Source organism: Cibotium barometz, chromosome 12 (genome assembly GCF_041138505.1).
Source record: "Cibotium barometz isolate CiBa-2024 chromosome 12, ASM4113850v1, whole genome shotgun sequence".
Classification (NCBI taxonomy): domain Eukaryota; kingdom Viridiplantae; phylum Streptophyta; class Polypodiopsida; order Cyatheales; family Cibotiaceae; genus Cibotium; species Cibotium barometz.
The window spans coordinates 16,778,460-16,801,220 of NC_141057.1; the positions used below are offsets into that span (position 1 = coordinate 16,778,460).

The 22,761-nt window shown below is 42.0% G+C and overlaps 1 protein-coding gene across 4 annotated transcripts in view; it reads left to right on the forward strand.

Annotated features, from left to right (window-relative positions):
- EMB1187 (Protein kinase superfamily protein) overlaps window positions 1-3,907 on the forward strand; it is a 41,642-nt gene extending 37,735 nt beyond the window's left edge. For all 4 annotated transcript variants that reach the window (XM_086806148.1, XM_086806152.1, XM_086806149.1 and 1 more), the window contains exons 10-11: window positions 3,411-3,503; window positions 3,594-3,907. In XM_086806148.1, coding sequence (XP_086662274.1) covers window positions 3,411-3,503; window positions 3,594-3,719 — 219 coding nt within the window. In that variant the 3' untranslated portion in view covers window positions 3,720-3,907. The remainder of the gene's footprint in view (window positions 1-3,410; window positions 3,504-3,593) is intronic.
- Window positions 3,908-22,761: the final 18,854 nt, after the last annotated feature.

Sequence of the window (22,761 nt, forward strand, 5' to 3'; positions counted from 1 at the left end):
GGGGCTCTACCCTGTCCAAGTAGTCAACTCACTTGGGTGCTAGAAGTGAAGAAAATTGACGGTTCCCTAGGCTCTGATACCAATTGTAGAGCTCTTGTGCCCATGTGCTAGGGCCTGAGAGTAGAGAAAGAAGAGAGCATTGGAATTCAAAAACATAGCACACACAATAGCTTTAAACTAGTGTATTGTATTATGCACAAGAAAAAGGTGTTACAATTGTATTCAAGTACAAGAGAATATTGTCCATGAAATACAGCCCAATGCTCTGCTTAAGTTTCTCCTTGGACAGCTCATGCTCCAGAGAGTCGCTTTGTAAGGCTTCAACGCAGAGAATTGCGTTCTGAGAACTGCCCACGATCTGTTTGGAGTCTGGACTTGGCCAACTGTCTGTCCACTGGCTGACTGCACGTGTCACCTGCGCTTGTCAGGCTTACGCACATTGCCTGGATCTAGGGAACTGATGCCAGACTACTCCTTGCTTGAGAGATGTACCATGAATACCATAATCACAGGAAATGTCGTTCCCTGTGGTCTAGAACGGCGTTTCCTTTTCATGTGGAATGCCGAAACGGTTGGGAATGGCTGCTCATTTGGGAACAGTTTGTGCCATTTCAGGAACGGGATTCCCGTTTCTTGAACGGCCGTTCCATGTGACAGCCTCGCATGCTACGGCGGTCGTGCTGCAATTTAAGGTACCAAGGGTACCTAAGGCACCAAAGGTACCTAATATAGTACCTAAGGTACTAAACTACCTTCAAACGGATACTTGCCCTGTTGATAAGGGTTGAATGAAAAAAAACGGGCTGCTACTTTATGTGCGCTGGCCGCTCCTCCCTGGGATTGAACAGAGACTCCAGCTCCTTCAAAGTTCACACGCCATCCTTGATTCCTTCTCACAGGCCATACACAGCAGTGAGTAGTGTGTTCCTCCTTTTCTTCTCCTTCAATCATCAAGTCTCATGATGTATTGTGTTTATCATGTTTTAAATGAAAGATCAATAGCTTTTATATATATATATATATATATATGTTGACATGCCATTCCTATTCCCGTTCCCATTCCCTAATCCCTATATGCCGTTCCCGTTCCGGACAGCATGGGCCGTCCCCGTTTCCGTTCCCATTGCATTGTGACTATGCTAAATACTCGTAGGTGTGTCACAACTTTCCTGGTAAGTGGATATTGTGCATAGGTACCCTACCTATCATGACGATGACACATGATTCACTCTCTTGTTTGGATACATCATTGTTATTTGTACTTGCTGCGAATATGGTGCTTATTTTCTCTTTCCATGTTCGGACTTTTAGCCTATTCATGGCACACTCATGTTACTGCATGGCATTAAAGATGCTTTGGTGTTCTTAGACAATGATAATCTCTCTGGGTTTGGGCTGTTGTCATGTGTGATGCAATATGAGGATCAGAGATGTCTGAGACTATTCTTGCTAGAGGTGCATCATCACAGACACCACAGACTTTTTTGGTCCTCACCATACTATCACATACTTTTTTGGTCCTCACCATATGATCAAGCTGCATGCTGGGTGGCGGGACACCACAGACATGTATCCCAGAATTTTTTGGCCCTCACCATATGATCATGATTATTGATACTCAGTCCTGACAGACAGATCTTGGGAGAGACACACAGGTTCGCTGCAGGAGAGCACCAAGCTCGAGGTGCACTGGCCCCACACATGGAGTCAGAGAGAGGGCACTATTCCTTCTAGGTTCTTTTCTTTCTTTTTTTCCAGAAAGGAGACTTCTATTAAGTAAGAAAAATTTTACAAAATGGAGATTTCACACCAAGCAAGGTGGAGATCTCAACCAATGAGGAGCCCTGTGCTGCAAATAGGGTCCCGAATGAGAGGATGTGAAAAAGATACCAATGTCCCACTCTCTCATAAACTGGCCGCGCTTCCTCTCCGCACCCCTCGAAGATCCCTGGATTCTGGCCCAGGTAGCCATAATGGTGTGAATAATATCACTCCAAATCCTGCAAAGACACTGAGAAGCAAGAACGGGAGTACCCTCAATGGCCTCGGTGCATCTAGCCTTCCAGATATTCCAAGCTGAGATGCTAGCAATAATCTCCCAAGAACTGTCTAACCTCTGTGCCGGAGGGACAAAGTGTGAAAATGGCAAATCCTGAAGACAACACTGCCAAGCAACTGCTTGCCTAACCATAATGGCCAAGCTCCTGTCATTCCCCTCGAACCTCAGCTGAGGCCCAGACTGTGTCAACCAAATGATAGAACCAAAAGAAATGATAGCATCCCTCTTAATCCTACCAAAGGGGTGTGCAATCACAGACCAAACCCTCTGTGCTTCCCTGCATTCCCATAAACAAGGTGTTCCTTCTAGGTTCTGGAAGCCAGTCACCCTCATCCTGAGAGATCCAGGCCATCTGTTGCACATCTCCAGATCAGGGACATACTATCGTGCCACCTAGCAACCTCAGCAAGGGAGGTGGACATCAATTCCTTGTATTCAGTAGGAGAGGGTGGCACATGATAGTACCTACCTGTATTACTGTACATGCAGGGCTTTACGTAGTATGTGGACCCTGTTTTCTTAGACAGATATGACTTGTTGTTCTCTCTCCCATGTTTTATGTCTTACAGTTAATACATGGATCACATGTACTGTTGTATGGTCTCACAGAGTCTTCTGTTTTTTTTAAGACATTATTAGAATTTATCTCCTTTAGCCAGAAAATACATGTCATTTATAGAGAAATTCTTCTCTTGTTTGTTGTCATGGAGCTCTTTATCTGTAGTATAAATACAAATATGGAAATAAATAAATTATATATAGAGGGGAAAGGGGATCCTTTGCATGTGACCACAGAGTTCACAAAGCTTTGCTTATGCTGCTGGCATGCTGAAGGTCTGCCCATCTTGTACAACCTAGAGAAGCAATCCAGATTGCTGGATGAAGATCATGGACGTGATCCCGCTACACACAGGCTGGCCACACACAGAACCGCCCATCTTGTATAACCTGGAGAAGATCATGTGCGGGAACCCTTTATACAACACGTGATATCGGCTCATCCATCACATCACACTGAAGCGCTCATCTTTTTGAAAATCTTGGGCATTCACAAAGCCTCCATGGGACATGGAATGGCTAGCATTCTTCATCCAATCAAAAGATAGCTGCACTTTTTTGTGGAGGGCAGGCACAGCATGAAGCCCTTTTTTGCAGCCAATTTGTGTGTAAAGGTTGTGCTACAGACATTCAAGTACTTTCTGCATTTTACTAGGAACACCACCTACCTCCAACCTAGGGCGCAGGCAAGGATGACGAATGGAAGTCCCGTGCATGTGCTTGTGGCCATCCTTAGTAACCTTCATAGCTTTGCAGTAGTGCTTACATGTTGTAAGCCCTCATGTTCATGCAGGTGACGGATGCAGAACTCGAGGAGCTCTACGTGGAGGCCAACTTCTATTCCCTTGCAAGCCATCTCTTCTGGGCTGTATGGGCTATTGTTCAGGTACAATAAAGAAGTATGGACTCAGAAGCACAAATGATGTATCTTTTCTCAAATCCATTTTGTGATTTGAATGCTGTGTTTTCTTTGCAGGCCAAGTTTTCTCCTATCAGCTTTGATTATCTGGACTATTTCTTTCAAAGGTTTAGAGAATATGAGGAGAAAAGAGATGAGTTTGTTGCGCTCGTGGCCAAGCATGTGGACAAAGGGGAAAAATGAGTAGCTGTCTATTGATGGCATGGAAGCTCTCTCATTTGTAATGCTGCAGCTTTTTGTTCATTGTGCACGTACATTCATGGCACATACATGTCACGTAGAGATTTGACATGCATACATCATGTATGCATCAGCAGTTTGATTTTATTATTATTTGTGATGTGTTGGGTATGCCTGATATAATTTACAAAGCTTTTTTTGTCCGCGAAATTGATGAAAAATATCACGAGTGCACACATAAGATGCCACAAATCTTTTAGCGTTGTGGAGATAAATTCTCTCTTATTTCCTTCTTTCTTTGGAGGATGTTCGTTTCTTTAATCCCACCCCTTAGGTGGGGTGAGAGGGAGGGGATGGCTCGATTGGAACCCTGCCCACTTAGCAGGGCATGAACACCCTACGACTTGTTGGGTTATATGTTATAAAAGTAGGTGTTGGACTTTGAACTCATGCCCTCTTTTTAATGTATATATAATTTTTTAAATTGTAATATTTTTTACTTCAATGTATGGTTTTTTAATAGAGAGCCTGAAGTGGATGCAAGCATAAAAAATGACAACCTTCAAAAAACGAAGACCTACTGCAAATTTGAAAGGGGCATTTGGCTTTGCCATCCTATGCGAGATAATACAGAACCCAGTCCTCCAGTTTTGAAGAAGCGCTATGCATCAAAGAGCTGACCATCTTCAACCCTTTCTCAGGAGCTGTGCAGCTTGTTGATAGTTATGCAGCCTTTCTTCTCCAACATTTCAAAGGCCAAGATTGCCAAAATTGTATGTGAAATTATTGATGTTGTTGCCATAATACGCACTTCAGAGCTCCAAGTCTCCCTATGGAAGGAGATGTTGAAATGGACCTGTGCAAGGAAGAGGACCTCATGATATTTCTAAGGTAGGTCTTCTCATATGTAGTGAGGGATAAATCTAGCCAGCAACCGCTTTCCATCCTCTTCTTGGACTTTGAAAAAGCATATGACAGTGAACTGAGACTTCTTGGAAGGCACGATGGCATGCATGGAGGACAGGATCAGAGGGATCTAATACTTGTATAACGAGGTCCATAGCAAAGTTTTGGCCTATGGGGGTGAGGTGTGTGTTTTCAGATTTCCCTGCTCGGTGCAGCATGGATATGCCCTCTAGCGCCTTTACGCTATCTCATAGTAGCAAAGGCTATGAGCAAGTTCATTGGGCTACCCTAGGAGTCTCAAGACTCATATTACCTCTATGTATAGAGTAGGTTATTGGACTCAGAGCCATTAAATATTATTGTAATGTTTTTGGGGGCCGCACATGCATGTCTTTGTGCCTTTCAGACAACCTTGGAGTATGCACGTCAAGCACTTAACCTCGCATGCAAACTTTCAGCGTATCTTGGACCATCCACCCCTCTCTAACCCGGTCAACAAATACTTGGGTGATGCAAGGACGCAATTAGGGGGTATATTAATCACATGTAAGGTGACTATAGAATATATAAAGCTTATTATGAGCTTAATATAGGGAAAGTTTAAGGACTTTGTGTACATGCTTGCCAAAGTGTAGTAGTAGTGGTTAGACCATTTTTAAGTTTGGCCGGTGCAGTGTGAAAACTAGTCACTTGTATGTAAGGCAATTTTGATAGTCAATAATACACATTTATTCATTTATTCCCTTGCAAGGGAATATTTATATGCTTCTTTTCTTCTCTACTCTTGCTTGCATGTGTTCTATTGGCTCTTTGCATGGTAGGATGATTTGCTTGTTGGAATAGGATTGCTTGTAGGTTGCTCCCCATCCCATTAGCTTCTTTTTCATCCACCTTTTCTAAGATAGAACCATTGCAAAGGAAATTCCCTTTTTGTCTCCATCTAGGCATAGACAGTTCTACCATCCCCCCCTTAGCAAAGTAGCATTCTCGTTGACAATAGAGTGAGGATGCGATGGGCGAAGGACACAACAGACGAGCTAGGACACCCACATCGGGAAGTTGCATTTAGGGAGTCATATTGTGGCTCTACGAAAAGAGCCAATGACATGACTTGGTAAGTATAAGGTAGAACTTGACTTGAATAGTCATTGCCATATTTATGTTTGAAAATTGTCAATTCTACTATATGATCTATGGTTGATTCTTACTCAAATCGAATTCTCAACGTCAACAAGGAATATATTTTTATATTTGAGAAAATAAAATAAGAACTTGTAAATATACTATTGCGAATGCTAAATGAGCACATAAGCATCCGTTAAGAAAACCAAATATATACATTAAGTCAATGCAATGATGGCTTTAAGTGAATCTAGGCACAAAACTTTACATGCCATTTCACTTTACCACCTTGATGAAAAAAGTAATGGAAGGGAGGCTCACAATTTATTCACATGTTAAAGCTTCTTTTTTTTTCCCTGAAAAAGAGACTTTCATTAAGTATTCAACTGAACAAAGGGAAATCTCAACCAATTAGGTGTCTTGTGTGCCAACAAGGTTCCATATGAATGGTTGTTAAAAAGATGACATAATCCCGCTCTCTTACATTGGCCATGCTTTCTCTTTGCATCCCTCAAAGTTCTTAGATTTTGAGCGAAGTGGTCATGAGGGTGTGGATGATATCACTTTGAAACTTGTAAATGCAATATGACTCATAAACCAAGTGGCCTTAATGCATCTAGCCTTCCAAATGTGTGAGGCTCTAGTGCTAGCAATAATCTCCTATGGATTGGATCCAATCTAACCTTTATGTATGACATATTCTAACTCCAGCATGTCTTAAAGACGGCATTGTCAAGCAACTCCTTGATTGTTCATAATGATTAGATCCTTGTCATTTCCCTTGTACCTAAATTGTGGGCCTAATTAAGTCAGCCAAATGATAGCACCAAAAGAAATGTAAGCGATGATAGTACCAAAGAAATGTAAGCATCTTGTCTCATCCTTTCAAGGAGATATACTGTTGTCCAAATTCTTTATATTCACACTTCCATAAGCAATGGTAGACTAACTTTGTAGCTCATGCATATCTCGAGCATGCTGGGCTAACATTCACAGCAATGACCAATGTCCACTAGTTGGTGGAGAGGCCACCAAGTCGAGAAATCTGTGTTCTCTTGTAAGAATGCCACAACCTCCTCCAAAAAGTCCTATGAATTGTAGGTGTGATACCCTAAGCCTCCTAATGAGGTTTAAGAATAGGGACTACATGAATGTGTTGTGGGCAAGATGTGTGGCGTTCCACGTGGTATAACTAAAGAAAGACATGCTTTTCGTCGAGTTGGTAGCATCTTTCCACGCCCACTCACCAGGGCTCAAGGGCATCTGCCATACAACCACAGGCTCTAAGTGCCTTGATCATACTTGGGGCAAGATTAATACAAAATTGCTTTCTAGTTGCCAAAAGCTCTCAGAGGACACACCATTAAGTTCTCAATGATATCTTGCACATCACATCTCTCCAAATACCATCCATCCTGGACAAAGAAAAAGATTGGAGTGTCATCCTCTCATGGCATGGGCGGGGCCATAAACTGTAGAGGTACAAGTCCCTGAGAAAACTTCAAACCTCGAAGTGATGAAACCTTTCTAAGGTCCTTGTGATCTTGTGGTTGGGTATGATAGCATCAATATGCACAATCCTTTGGCTAGTAGTCCTTAGATGTTGCATGAGCACTCCTCTTTGATCCTTTGTGAGGCTTTTAAGTCTCTTCCAATACAACACTAGGGGAAAGAGAGAAAGTTTACTTTTAATGCTTATGAGCACACATGCAAACTATTGTGCTAGGGGGATGCTAATGCAAACATTGTAGCCAAGGTATCTGGCAATGTATCCTCTTTCACTCCAAGTGAACCCCATATCCAAACCCCAATCATCTTGTGGAAAATCACTAATCCAAATTTTCATTAACTTGGTAATTAATGGTGGCTCATACTACCAAACAAAAAACATTATAGCCTTCACTTCATACATGTTTTCATCCAATATAAACATTATGTGAATTTTGTTTTCCTTTGTAATCACACGGCACTGGTTATTGAAATCTTCTACATAACATCCATAAGGGTTAAATGTCACTTATAGATCCTACTCAACCAATTTGTCTAACAAAAATCAAGTTCTCGCTGTAATGTTGGGAACATAAAGTACATTAGCTAGGTACTTCATTTTGCCATCCTAAATAGACAATGGTACCTTGCCAACACATTTGGTTGTGTTTTCATTGACAAGCTTGAGACCACAAGGCTTGTGTCTATGAGTGCTGGGCTAAGTTGACCCCATGAGGCTTGTGTTTATGAGTGGGCTAAGTTAACCACAAGACTTATGTCTATGAGTGGTGGGCCTCCCAATAATCCTTAGTAATTATGCTGACACCAACACTACTATTTAATATCGTAGAGAAGACCATTATTCCTTTGTACATGATAGGTAACACGATGTTCATTTCGTCACTTTCAAAATAGTATCTTAGCTTGTGTATGGGTACTTTTGGCTATCGTTTTGGTGGGTGCTCGGTCGGCTCATCCTCCTTTCCAAGTTGTCGAAAGTGGCACATTGATCCTGATCCTGTCGAGGTGGCTACAGATTGGCGCCTTTGGGTGTATGGAGCTCGACCTTTAGCCTGCTGACTACAGTGGGACCCTGGGAAGTACTTCTGGTGGGATCCCTATGCGCCAGTAGAGGGCATTGGCTTCTTCCAGTATTCTGTGCGTTTGGGGCGGCACATCCTTTCCGGCAGACGAGCTTCCACCCCAACGGGCAGGAGAGCACTGGCATCTTCAGGGGCTCTCTCAGGAGTTTTTATCAGATTTCTGGACCAGGCTTTCGCTGCTAGCCTACAGGCTCGGAGGATATCGACTTTCCAGTGGCTGGTTGCACACCGTGGGGGGTTCAATTGTATGGACTCTTAGGTTCTCATTCATCGAGTCAGATAAGACTCTATAAAGTTGGGCATTACCTTGTAAAATTAATGAAACTCAGACATATGAGGACCACAAGGTTGTGAGGCATGCTATGTCCCATGTGGGTGCGATATTTGCACTAGCTTGGTTCGTATTACTCTAAGGTGAGCTTGGACATGTCAATGTATAAGGGATGTACACTGAGGCGTGGTGCCTCTAAAGGAGGCGAGACGAAGTCATTGCCAATCACGTCAAGTAAACATTACAATGACTATGATGACCCATGGTGGAAGGCCCTTCCACTAAGTCCTCCTTCAGTGCATTTTGCATCAAGGGAAGGGAGGGATCTCTTGAGAATGGTTATGGGTTTGGTCAAGGCTTGTGGCATGCTCTGAGTTTCCCTCCTAGATTCTATGATTGGATTTTTTGTAGGGTCTAGATACGCTTAGGTGGGATCAGTGGTTTTGTAGGGTCTAGATACGCTTACGTAAGTATTGGTTCTTGCACCTCAAACGTTCTTAGGCTTGTTTCATCATCTCTTTCTCCAACATGGGGTTAGGATACTTCTTGAGTTTCTTCAGAAGGTTTTTATAATCAATGGGCTTCTTTTCTTTGGGAAGAGAAGGTTTAAGGGGAAGATCACTTGCTATCTTGACAGGAGAGGCAGGTTTAGAGATCTCCTTCAAACCACTTTCGATACTCTCACGACTTCGTTGTCCTTTACAACTGATTACATATTACTTTTTGTTTGTTCTTTGAGGTCTTTTTTTTAAAAAGAAGAGACTTCTATATTAAGTATGAGAAAAGCATACAGCAATCACGGCTATAAGTCGGAATATGATCACCCCAATATGTAAGGTGATCTCAACCACCACTAAGGAGCATCATGGTGCCATGAAAGACCTATGGGACTAGAGGAAAAGAAAATTCCATGGTCCCACTCTCACCAATGAGGCGTGAGAGTAGGGATCCTATGCATCTGTTGAATGATGAGAAGCCTAGCATTCTAAAAAATGAAAAAAAAAAGAGATGGCTTTTCAATGGATCAGATGAATCAATCCACTCCCACTCACCTGGATCCCATTGAAGATATCTGATAGGACAGCCACCATACAACCACAAACACCAAGAGCCATGAGTGACTATCTAAGGAGAAGAATCAATGAACCAGTGCTTCCCTGAACGACCAACAATCCTCACCTAACTAAGCTAAGTGTGTGATATCCCCTCTATGCTACATCTCCTCAATCTTCATCTAGGCTGTTGAGAAATGTGGTGCCAAAGAGCACAAGGAAAATATAGAGTGAGTGTGAGAAGCCACATCACCTAGTGAGAATTATCCCACATGCGAGAAAGGCCAAGTTGTATTCTCCTCATATAAAAGGAGGACATTTCAAGCATTGGAATACAAGCACACCATCTCAAGTCTTTTTATGAGTATATGTTTCCATCATGTAACCTAACTGAACTTGAGTCTAAACTTAATTAGCACACACTCATCACAGTTTGGTATCCATAATTAGGAGAGCTCAATCCATAATTTCAACTTGGTATCAGAGCCACTTAGGGGCTGACCATAGCAAGTGTTTGATTAGAGTGTTCTTTAGTCCTTTGTAAGTGATTAAGTTTCAATTAGAGCATAGTGTTGCACTATATTCACAAACACTCTGTGTGAGTTTTGACAATTAGCAAGGTGCCTTTGTCAACAAAGAGATAGTGGTTTTCTTGCTAGTGGCCCCAAAGTTTCATCATGACAAGCAGTTATATTTCTGGCACAGGAGCAACTGGCAACGTTCACCTCTAAAACAATCAAAAGAAAAGAAATAGAGAAGAGTAGGGCAAGCAACGCGACCTCATTCTCCAAACGAGAAAGTTTTGGGTGATATCTTTTATAGAGTTAACATATGCAGCAACAACACAAAGCCAAGCGAGTCATGACAGCAGTAGTAGTTGGTACTCTCACTGTAAATGAGGCAAAAAGAACTACAATAGTATCTGCGCAGCAGTTGCGCGAGAGCAAGTAGAAAAGATGCCTGCATAGCAAAGAGGCGCACAGGGCATCAAAGCCCAGAAGAAGCAGGTCGCAACTACTGCTGAGGCCATGGGCATTGAAAGAAGACTGAAGACGAAGAACCACAGTAAAAGAAAACGGCGAGCAGACAACTGCCTTTGTAGTGCGTAGTAGAAAGAGTAGAGCTGAGAAGTAAGTCAACAGCAGCTGAACAAGCAGTCAAAAGCATACTCAGAAAGCAGCATCGTAGCAACATATCGAATGGACACACCAGAGAGCAGAAGGTAGCGTAGGGAGAACACCATCAACAACCAGGCAATCACTCGCAGGGTAGACCAGGCAGCAGCAACCCATTTCTGAGATCTGTAGCACCATCGTCAATTGTCAAGTAGCAGTAGTGGCATTCAAGAAAAGCCGATAGCCACACTTTTTTTTAAATAAAAAATAAAAAATAAGGAAGTGATAAGGTTCTCTCTTAACGTTTTTTTCTAAGCTCTTGGTGTAAAAGAGCCTTTCTAAGGGTTTCATATGGGCATCTTACTCAAAAATCATCAAACAAAGGCTTTTTACACATGCTTATCATGGCAACATTGGCAACAATGAGTTCTACATCATCTCATGCATTTCTTACCAAAATGGATTTCCACAAGATAACAATCATCACCATCATCATCGACATGTTCAACCTCGTCATCGACAAAACTCTTCCATCAAACAATCTGGTTAAAAAGTCTTCCGCATCATCATCAACTTGGGCATCACTAAATCCCACCAAAGCTCTTGCATCTAACCAAATGAGTATGCAAGTGTAAGTGTGCACAAACAAAACATAAGTTGCAACAAAAAGCAACAAGAAAAGCAACAATGAAGAAGAAAGAGAAGCTGCAAAAGTCTCGCATCAAATATTCCCTCACTACCAATCTCATAAACAAAAATAAGTGGTTATAAAGGCCAAAGTAGCCTAGCACAAGGAGAGAGAGAGAGAGAGAGGAAGAGTGAAAGCCTAAAAATTATACCCAATCTACCATTAAGGGGGGGAAGTGCCAAAGTAGCACATGGGCCAAAGTTGCTCACAGCACATAGGGGAATGTAGAAAAGAAAAAAATTCAAAGAACATTATGTAACCAACATCCAACCACCTTGAGTAGCCCAAAGATTTGGCACCAAGGAGGAGGGGTGTTGAGAAATGTGGTGCCAAAGAGCACAAGGAAAATATGGAGTGAGTGTGAGAAGCCACATTACCTAATGAGAATTATCTCGCATGCAAGAGAAAGGCCAAGTTGTATTCTCCTCATATAAAAGGAGGACATTTCAAGCATTGAAATACAATCACAATATCTCAAGTCTTTTGAGTACATGTTTCCATCATGTAACCTAACTGAACTTGAGTCTAACTTAATTAGCACACACTCATCACAATGAGTCTTGTTCATTTTTAACCACCTTAGATTAGTGTTATCATTAGTTGTAAGATTAGTTTATCTTTAGGTAAATGTCTTGACATTAGGAGAGCTCGATCCATAATTTCAACTTAGGCATGATAGAATAGATGATGCAATCTATAGCCTCCTAGCCCAAGAGAGCAATGACTTACAGAGGTACACCTATCCTAGAAAAAACTCGTAGCCATCTCGGATGATAATCTCCATGAAAAATCCCAAAGAGCCACTCATGCGGTATAGCTGCATCAATTTGATCAATACGTATGTGAGAGCCCCTAAGATGCTGAATGGATGTAGCTCTCTCCGACCCACCGGAAGACTTCTGAAGGCAAGAACTATACATGCACATCTCTCCCATCCTAACCCCATTGCATGTAACGAGATGCACCAACCTGCCTCATCCCTAATGAACATCTGGATCAATAATACTGAGCGCCCTCTCTTATCTGGGCTAAATAACTATAAGCCAAGCTAGCCTAGCATGTGTGTCTGTGGTGGTGACATCCAAACTCAACCAAAGAGAATTGTGGATCAACGTCCGCAAACTAACCAATGCATGCACAAGAGAAGCACCAACAAGAGGTAATAAATCAAGCCGAGCAAACAATACCTGATTAGCCACCAATGCTTTGGAGGTTGAATTCAATCTCCTAGAGCTCTAATGAAGAAACTTCTTTCGAATACTCAAAATTATCAAGGCAAAATATTGTGCGGGAGAAATATCAACCCTAATCTAGCATCCCAAGTAGTGCATCCTCTATTGCTAATCCAAGTAAAACCAAGCTCTGCACCACCCTAAGCAACTCTTGGCGGGTCACTAGTCCAAAAATCAACAGATTTGTGCCAATTAATGAGGGTACCTACTACCTATAGCTAAACAAAACTATTTTGGAAGGAACATAAACATGTGTGTGAGGCCTCCAAGAACATAGATGTGTCATCAGCTAACTTCAAGTCAACCATCTCCTCTTTGAAAAGATGCAGGGGGGAAGAGAGCTTGAGCTCTTGCAAGCACACACACATAATCACAAAACCCTAATAGAGAACACACAAGGTGAGAGGCTGAAAATCTTCTTCTTCTTCACTCAACACTCAACACACCATATACAAGATAAGAGTACACATAATATGAAAGGTACTCAACCAATACATACACGGGTGCTCTATAGTGTGAACCCGACTAAATGAGTTGGCGCTATAACTATGCCAGTCTCTAGAAAGGCTGTCACACAGCCTGTCATCCCACTGGCCGCATATCACCCAAGATCTCACCAACCATGCCAGTGGTGTAAGTGTGGGGCCTATCCCCCAGGCGGGTCATCAGTGGGGCCACCGCCTTACTAGACGAGCTCGATATCTCAACACTCTTGACTCTACGAAGAGGCAACCTTAATCTATAATATCGGCAATGGAGCAGAGGAAGATGCCATGGCCTTTACGAGTATGATATATAATAATGGGGCTAAAGGGCATCCCTATCGTACTGAGCGAGAGATCTGAAACCACTCACCTCTATCATTGCAAGTGAGCACACTACTGTGGGCATCACGATACATGCATGAAACTCCCCTGATCCATCTCTGAGAGAAACCTATGTGGCTAAGAGTACCCTCAAGGAAGTCCTAATCCACTCTATCATAAGCCTTTTCAAAATCCAAAAGCAAGATGGCTAGAGACTGATTACTCGCTTTGCCCATTCCACGGCCTCCCAAAACAATAAAATGTTCTTAGGATGCTCCTCTCGTGTAAGAATCCATTCTGAGTATCATGAATGACATCCTACAAAATCGGCTGCAATCTAATGCTCATTGTCTTAGCAAGTATCGTATATGCAGTCTGAAGTAAGGTGATAAGCCTCCACTGTCCAATCATGGTCAAATCCCCACTCTTAGGGATAAGGAAGATAAGCCCCTCAGTGAGAGAAGAAGACATAAAACCTATGTCCCACATCTCCTAGAGAGTCAATGTGATCTCTGCCCCATTCTCATCTCAAAAAGTAATGAAAAAACTAGGGGAAAGACCATCCTCCCCTGGACACTTACCCATGAGGTAAGGCATGAAGAGCATGACTGAACTCCTGCATAGAAAAAGGGGCATCAAGAACAACACACATCTCTTCAATAATCAAATGTGGCAATGCATTCAAAAACTTGTATTGATTCAATGCTAAGAAGTTGCGATAGAAATTAGTGGCAATTTGTCTAACCCATAAGAGGATCGGAATGAAGAGTGCCATGTGAATCCTACAGTTGCCTGACAAGATCTCTGGCATGAGATGGGCCATAAATGGCAAAGAAGTGTTTGTTACATTTGCCAACCATCTGGGTCCAAAAGGATCCCTAGGCATGGTAGTGGTACTCCGCACGCTACTCAAGAGAATGATGAAGCTCTATCCTAACAATACATAATAAAGAGTCTACAACCCAGTGTGCATGAGGATGTTTCTAATAGTACATAATAAAGAGTCTACAACCCAGTGTGCATGAGGATGTTTCTCATGCTTTCTCTGTAAGGCAGTTAGACTAGACTACGTCTATTAGCCCTTTCTAAGGCCAAGGCCTCCTGCCTCTCATAAAGGTCCCACATTGATAATAGTCGCTAACATCATGGAGAGCAAAGGCTAGACTTTGGGAGGCCCGTGAGAAATCTTGAGACCTCTATATCAAGCATCTAAAGTGATAGCTCTATATTTTAGAGAAAATGATTAGGGATGCGTACATGAGGTGCTGATCCATGGTGACTCGAATCTCTAATGCATAAAACCATTGGACAATGATCTGAATTTGAAGTGCCTACTATAATAAAAGTATGGGCCCCTCTGTCAACAAGCACCCAATCATCCACAAAAACTAGTCTAGCCGTGCATAAATACATCCTGCATCCCTCATGAATAAAGAAGAGTGAATAGTCTGCTTGAAATGTCATCCTCATGCCAACAATCTCTGCCATGAATGGAGAGTATAAACCTCTCCCAAGATGCTCTCTCAAGAGGATGCACCAATCCCTCAAGCCCACCAATTTTATCCATTGGCATCTCAACCATGTTAAAATCCCCACCAATAATCCAATGGTTGGCATGAGGCATCAACGTAGTGAGAGATTTCCAAAAGGAAATCCTCTCACCTCTATGGTTAGGAGCATACAAGTTAAGAATACCAATGCGTGTAACACCCTACATATAAGAAGGATCCATGGCACTCTTGTAGGTAAAATGATACCATGTTCAATGATGCAAGGAAAAACCACAATTGAAATAGACATACAAACACCACCTTTGGTACTGAGGCTGGCGACCAAAAGGTGTGTCCCGAAAGAAGCTTACCTAATCACCCACACTAGCTAACATCCAATTTATACTCTTGCAAGAGCAATACAAATATAAGTCCACTTATAACTACACTATGAAGCTAAGTCTTGATAATTTGTTTCCATCGAAGTAGAAAAAAATCCCTAAGACCTTAAATGTTCCATGAGACAATCCTCATAATAATTTAGAGTAGAAACGATGAGATCTCGTGGTGGTCAACGAAGGACCCCCCCTTTAGAGACGAAGATACGTCTTGCATAGGTAAGGGATGGAAAATCTGACAATGAAAACCTTACCTCTCGTTCCCACTCTGGGAAAAAGTTAGGATTGGTCCTCAAAACTAGAGAGATACCATGATAATGCAACTGCGCAAAATCATTCTCAAGGGTGCAATCATCATGCACTTGTAACGCCTTATCCTCCAAAGAAGGATCCACATCTTGTGAGGCATTGAAAGAGAAGAGTGAAGCACTTGATAAGTTCATTGAATTCAAAGCATTAGTGGAAAAACAGTATGGTCAATGGATCAAGTGTTTGAGGACAGATGGTGGTGGTGATTACACATCACATGCATTTTGATACCTCTTGAGAGAGCATGGGATAAGAAGACAAATTACATGCAGGTACACATCTCAGCAGAATGGTGTTGCTGAGAGGAAAAACAGGATCATTGGTGAGATTTCAAGAGCTATGCTTAATGAGAAGTCTATGCCAAATTATTTTTGGGCAGAAGCATGTGCTCCTGTAGTGTACTTGTTGAACAGGACTCCTACCACAGCTATACATGAGAGTACACCTATTATGAGGATGACAAGATTTAGGCCAGATATTGGTCACTTGAAAGTCTTTGGATGTGTTGCATATGTTCATGTACCAGATGAGAGAAGGAAATTGAATCCAAAGGCTGAAAAATGTGTTTTCATTGGGTATGCGCAAGAGAGAAAAGCATACAAATGCTATAATCCAGTGACAAAGCAGGTTGTCATTAGCAGAGATGTGATCTTTGATGAGATAGGAACTTGGTACAAAGAAAGTGAGCATATCATAGTTGATGACATAGATGCAAATGAGGATGTGAATCTTTCTATGCAAGAATCTACGAGTATGAGTGGACCACTTGAGTCATCCAGTGATAATGTGAGTCCATTGTCAGAAAGATTGAGACGTGATGTGAGCACTGAGAGTAGTGCTATTGTGGACAAAGGAAAGAAGAAAGTGGAAGGTATTGGCATTAGGACTACAAGTTATGATTCATCAAGCTCAGAACGCCTTGATGAAGAATTGGGGATTCCAAAAATAAGAACTCCAGGTGTTAGAAATGATAGGTATGTGCCACCACATGCTAGAGCACATGAAGCTCGTAGTAGTGAGCCACCAGTGAGGAGATCACAAAGAGTGAGATACCTAGTACAGAGGTTCACATATAGGGGTTATGCTATGCATTATGCATATATGACATCCATGGGTAAAGCATGAAGAGCCTGGAGACATGGGATAGAGCCATGGATGAGGAGATGGATGCCTTGGTGCATAATGACACGTGGGATTTGGTAGATTTACCAAATGGCAATAACGTGATTGGCTTTAAATGGGTTTACAAAGTGAAGTGTAAATCAGATGGTTCAATAGAGAGGCATAAAGCAAGGTTGGTTGCAAAAGGATATACACAGACACATGGTTTGGATTATGATGATACATTTAGCCTAGTGGTGGCTAAGATGGCTACAGTTAGGTTTGTGATATCTATGGCTGCTTCTCATGGATGAATTTGTTTCAAATGGATGTGAAGAATGCCTTCCTCAATGGTGAGGTACAAGAGGAAGTATTTATGGAACAACCAGAGGGGTATGTATACCCTAAGTATCCCACACGTGCATGTAGATTGAAGAAAGCATTGTATGGTTTAAAGTAGGCACCAAGAGCTTGGAGTGACAAAATAAGCAAGTATCTTATGAGCATTGGTTTTCATGTGGGAAACTCCGATTCTTCACTTTATGTGAAGAAGACATAGAATGGATTGGTTGTAACAGTCATTTATGTGGATGACTTGATTGACAGGTGATCATGGGAAAGACATTAAGGATGTGAAGACATCTTTAAGCACATAGTTTGATATGAAGGATTTGGGTGAACTCAGATTCTTTCTTGGTATTGAGGTGACAGGACATCTCATGGTATATGGCTGGTGCAAAGGCAGTATGCCTTAAACATGTTAGCAAAGTATGGAATGACAGGTTGTAAGCCTATGATGACAACTTTGGAGCAGAATATGAAGCTTATGGGTTGATTTGGGTGATGAATTAGAAGATGTCACCATGTACAGGAAAATGGTTGGTAGTCTTATCTACTTGACTATTTACGAGGCCGAACTTATGTTATGCTGTGGGACAGGTGAGTCAGTTTCTGTAGAGTCCCAAGAAGCCTCATTTAGATGCTGTCAGGAGGATTATGATATATGTGAAGACCACTGCCCTTTTTGGTCTATTTTATGAGTCAGGGAAAGAGTTGAATGTGTATGGTTACACAGATGCAGATTGGGCAGGAAGTTCATATGACAGGAGATCTACTAGTGGGTATGCGTTTAGCATTGGGAGTGCTGCAGTGAGTTGGAGTAGCAAGAAGCAACCCACAGTTGCCTTGTCTAGTACTACAGAGTCAGAGTATAGAGGTGTGGCTATGGCCATATGTGAGGTGATGTGGTTGAAAAAGCTAGTTGGTGATTTGGGTCAGCATTGTGATGATAGAGTTGTCATACACTGTGACAACATGAGCAGTATACAACTGGCTAGTAACCCTGTCTATCATGCGAGGACCAAAAACATAGAGGTCCATATTCATTTCATCAGAGAGAAAGTGTTGGATAGACAAAATGATTTGTCTTATGTGAAGATAGATGAGCAAGTGGCTGACATATTCACTAAGTCACTTGGGAAGAACAAGTTTGAGTACTTCTGAGACAGGCTTGGAGTACGCGAGATGGATATCATGAGCTTGAGGGGGAGTGTTGAAAAGTGTTGATAGCCCAAGCTTATCTTCTTCATCTATGGCTGTACATCATGAGCTTGAGAGGAGCTGTTGAGATTACAAGCTCGATGACAGCTAGAGCTAGGCACGATATGTGGTGGCATGGTAGATAGCAGCATGTGTGTGACAATAAATGGCCGCGTCCAGCTGGCCATAGTGTGACTTCACCCATTTAGGATATGGCCCCTAATATAGAGCTATAGGCTTCTCTTCTTTATCATCTAATGATTTCAGCTCTTCTATGAATGTTAGCGAAGCTTTTCCTGTCAACAAACTACTTCACCCATTTAGGATATGGCCCTTGATAATATGGTGTTGTAGGCTTCTCTTCTTCATCATCTAATGATTTCAACTCCTATTGAGAGATGGTACTATCGCTAGTGGTTGTGTCTATTGGGTTACTTATTTTTCGAAGGATAGTGTGAATGGAGCCTTGTCCTCCACTTTGGTGAGGTAGTCTTCATCATTTAATGGTTCTATATCTTCTTTGAATGTCTTCTTTGAATGACACGAGAGCTTTTCCATCTAAGATCTACTTTACCTGTTTAGGATATGGCCCTTTATATGGTGTTATAGGCTTCTCTTCTTTATCATCTCTAATGATTCCACCTCTTTGTGGAGAGCTGGTATTATCACTTGTAGCTATGTCTACTAGGCTACTTCTTTGTTAAAGGATAGTGTGGATGGAGCATTATCCTCCAATTGATGAGGCTATTCTATGAACACTACATCATGGCTGAAAATTATCTTCTTTGCCTTTGGGCCATATAGTCAATACTCCTTTAACTCCATACTGCTATATCTCAAGAAGATACACTTCCTAATCTTGGAATCCCATTGGGTTCTGGATGAGTCTAGAACATGTACAAAACAATCATATCCAACTATCCTAAAATATGCAACTGAAGGTTTCTTACTAGAATAAGGTTCTTGAAGTGTCATGCCCTTCACCACATTTATAGCATAACTTCTATTAATAAGGATATGCACTACAGTGTTAGCTGCCTCCTCGGCCTAAAAGGTATTTATGACATTCATTTCCCTTTAAGCATACTCTGCACATCATTTACACGATTCTTGCGCTCCTGCAATACCATTTCATTGTGGATATTAGCAACAACCATTAAATCTATCTTGATCTTGTGCTCCTTACAATAGGCATTGAATTCCCTTGATGTGAATTCTCCTCCTCCATTTGTTCCAAAACTTCCTTTTGGCATCTTTCTTATCCCATTCTCTACTACCAAACTATGCCATATTTTTAATTTTCCAAAACTTCAAGCTTATCCCAAAGAAACTACACCGATATCTTCCTAATGAATTCATTGATTAGTAACATAAAAAAAGGGAAGAACCACCCAATGTTGTGGTTGGCATTTTATCACATAGATCTGCATATAAACAAGCTTTAGAGGAACCTTTGCATGATTATTTTCTTATGGAAATCCATGCTGATGCTATTTGCCCATTTTCCATCATATAAGCTTCAAATACATTTGACATCGCAGAAAGAAACCAAAGAAATGGCTCTTATTCCCAAGGCTAGGAATTGGGCATAGTTCTCGATTGCAACCAGGATAGAATTCCCTACATGCTTTAGTGAGCTATACCCCTTTGACTAGTCATATATCAGAATGCTCCATTATCAACGATCCATGAACCATCGGGTGTTGATGATGAATTTTTTTACTTCGTACAAATTTCTTCGATTGCCACCACAAATAGTTCTAATTCCACTTTAGCACTGTTCCTAGACTCTTCCTTTAAAGACTTTAGTGCATTCTTCTTATCTGTTTCCTTTAATCTACATGATTTGATTGATTGACCATGCTTTTCTTTGATTGCCACAAACAACTCCAATTCCACTTTAGCACTGTTTCTAGACTCCTCTTTCAAAGGTTTCAAAGTGCATTCTTCTTATTTGCTTCCTTTAGTCTACATGATTTCATTGCATGATCATGATTCTAGTAGAAACACTTTATTTTTAATTTTTTCTTCTTCTTTAAAGCATTGGGCTTATCAGATCTCTCCCCTTGCATTTGTAGAAAATGAATTGTCACTACCATCTTTGTTTTTAAAACACATCATGTCAAGACACTGGTAGACTAGGCGGGAGTCGGGCGGCGGTTCAGGAGAGTCTGGACATGTGTGAATGACAAGGGCTATTTTAGTCGACTAGGGTTCCTATATTCGGTGGTCCGAGTTGCCCTATTCTCTTTTAGCAGTTTGCATGGAGGTCACTGTATCATGGAAGCCAATTGCGCAGTCCTCGCCATAATCAGCATCACTTCGTGGGTGAAAAAGACGCACATCAGTTTGTGGTGCGACAACAGCCCAACCATAAGACGACGTTTTCACAAGCGTGGAGGAGAAGCCGGTGCTAAAGCCTCACATAACAGTAACAGCGTTGTGTTACGGCAGACAAGCGCACAAGCTTCAACCGCGTACAAGACAGCCGACCTTAAGCACCTACAACAACAGTCGCTGCAGAGCCAGTCGGACATAGCAAAAACAACAAAAAGCAAGCAACGTTACTCAGCCAGCGAGCCAGCGAGACGACCAAAGAAAGACAACAGCGTTGCCGACCTTAAGCACCTACAACAACAGTCGCGGCAGAGCCAGCCGGACATAGCAAAAACAACAAAAAGCAAGCAACGTTTCTCAGCCAGCGAGACGACCAAAGAAAGACAACAGCGTAGCCGGCGCATAGGCTACAGCTGACACCAACGCAAGGGGAGTAATAGCCAAACGACGATCAAGAGAATCAACCGATACCAGCCGATTGCCCGTTGCCCGTTGTAGTCGGCGCACAGCAGAACTCATCATTGCTGCTGTGTATTTAGAAAAAAACAAAAACAAAAAAGCAGCGGCCGGCGTGTGTAAAATCTCAGCAGCGCCTGACGGCTGTTTTTGGACGGGCTACACAACGGCCAGTTTTTTTTATCACTACTCTCTCTCTCTCAGAGAAGTCTCTCTCTCGTTTTCTTTCTCATCGGTGAAGGAGAAAAGCACCTCTCTCTCTCTCTCTCACACACACACATCGGAAGGAGAGACCTCTCTTTCTCTCTCTCTCTCTCTCTCTTTGGCAGAAGGAGAGAAGTATCTCTCTTGTATCGACGGAAGGAGAGAAGCAACATCACAACTCCGCACCAAGGGGTGTCCACGAGAGTAAAGAGCAATCAAGAGCAACGGGCTCAGGTATTCATCTTCATCTTGTATTCGAATTTGATTTATTACCATGACCTGAGAAGATTCCAAACACCACTACTACAAGGGATCGGGTTCATACCCGCGTTCCTAGCCGCTAAAAATGACTTGTAAAAAAAAAGAAACGGGCCCGTGTATCAGCGCGTATATCATCGCGGCCAGAGATATGCGTGTAAAAGCGCGTGTATAGAAATAGTCAGACGCGCTGATACACGCATTTTGTCAGTTTAGCTGCACTTAGACGCGCTGATATGAGGGTGTATACATGCGTTTTGTCAGTTTAGCTGTGCTTATACACGCGCATTTCATAGAGTATCCGCGTATATATACGTGACTTTTCCAGAGTTGACGCGTCTATACACGCGCATTTCACAGAGTATCCGCGTATATACATGCGACTTTTCCAGAGTTGACGCGTCTATACATGCGAACAGAGAGCAAAAAAAAAAAATCCAGAGAGTGCTATTTGGTACCTGAATGCTGTTCCAGCATTTCAGCACCCAATAGCACTCTCTGGATTTTTTTGGGTGCATTGCACCATCCACGAGGAAGATTTAAGACAAGAACGACATGAATGCATACATTGTCAATACACGATTCAAGACAGACATGAATGCAATACTATCAATTCACGATTCAATATTACTATCAAAATTTTATGTGTACACATATATACAAGGGTGTCCATATGTCGAAGTAGCCCATGGCTTCAGTTACAAAAATATATATACAACCACATCCTCAATATGGAATGTGATACTATAAGTCTGAGTACTACTCAGACCCAGATGATGACTCGCTGCTCCCTCCATGATCAGATGAACTCACATTGGTCGGAATGTCCGATGAGTAGTGCTCACGTCCACCCTCTACAGTGGCGGCGGGTGGATCATCAGTGGTGGCAAGATTATCAGTAGAGCAGGTGCAGCAGTAGCTTGTGCCTGTTCAAGTAATATATAGTATATAAGTATATATATATGTAATTCAATAAACCAAAATCATTCGTTTAGAGTTTTCAAGTACCTGTCGATCGTATGGTCTCATGGCCATCTCAAACTGCACGTCCGTAATACGTCCCTCGGCTCTGAAGAGGGCCCACGTGTCACGTCTGCTATGTTGACGAGCATACCCAGTATCATGGGCTTCCCCATAACCCGTCGCTGTATCATAATCAACACAATTTGT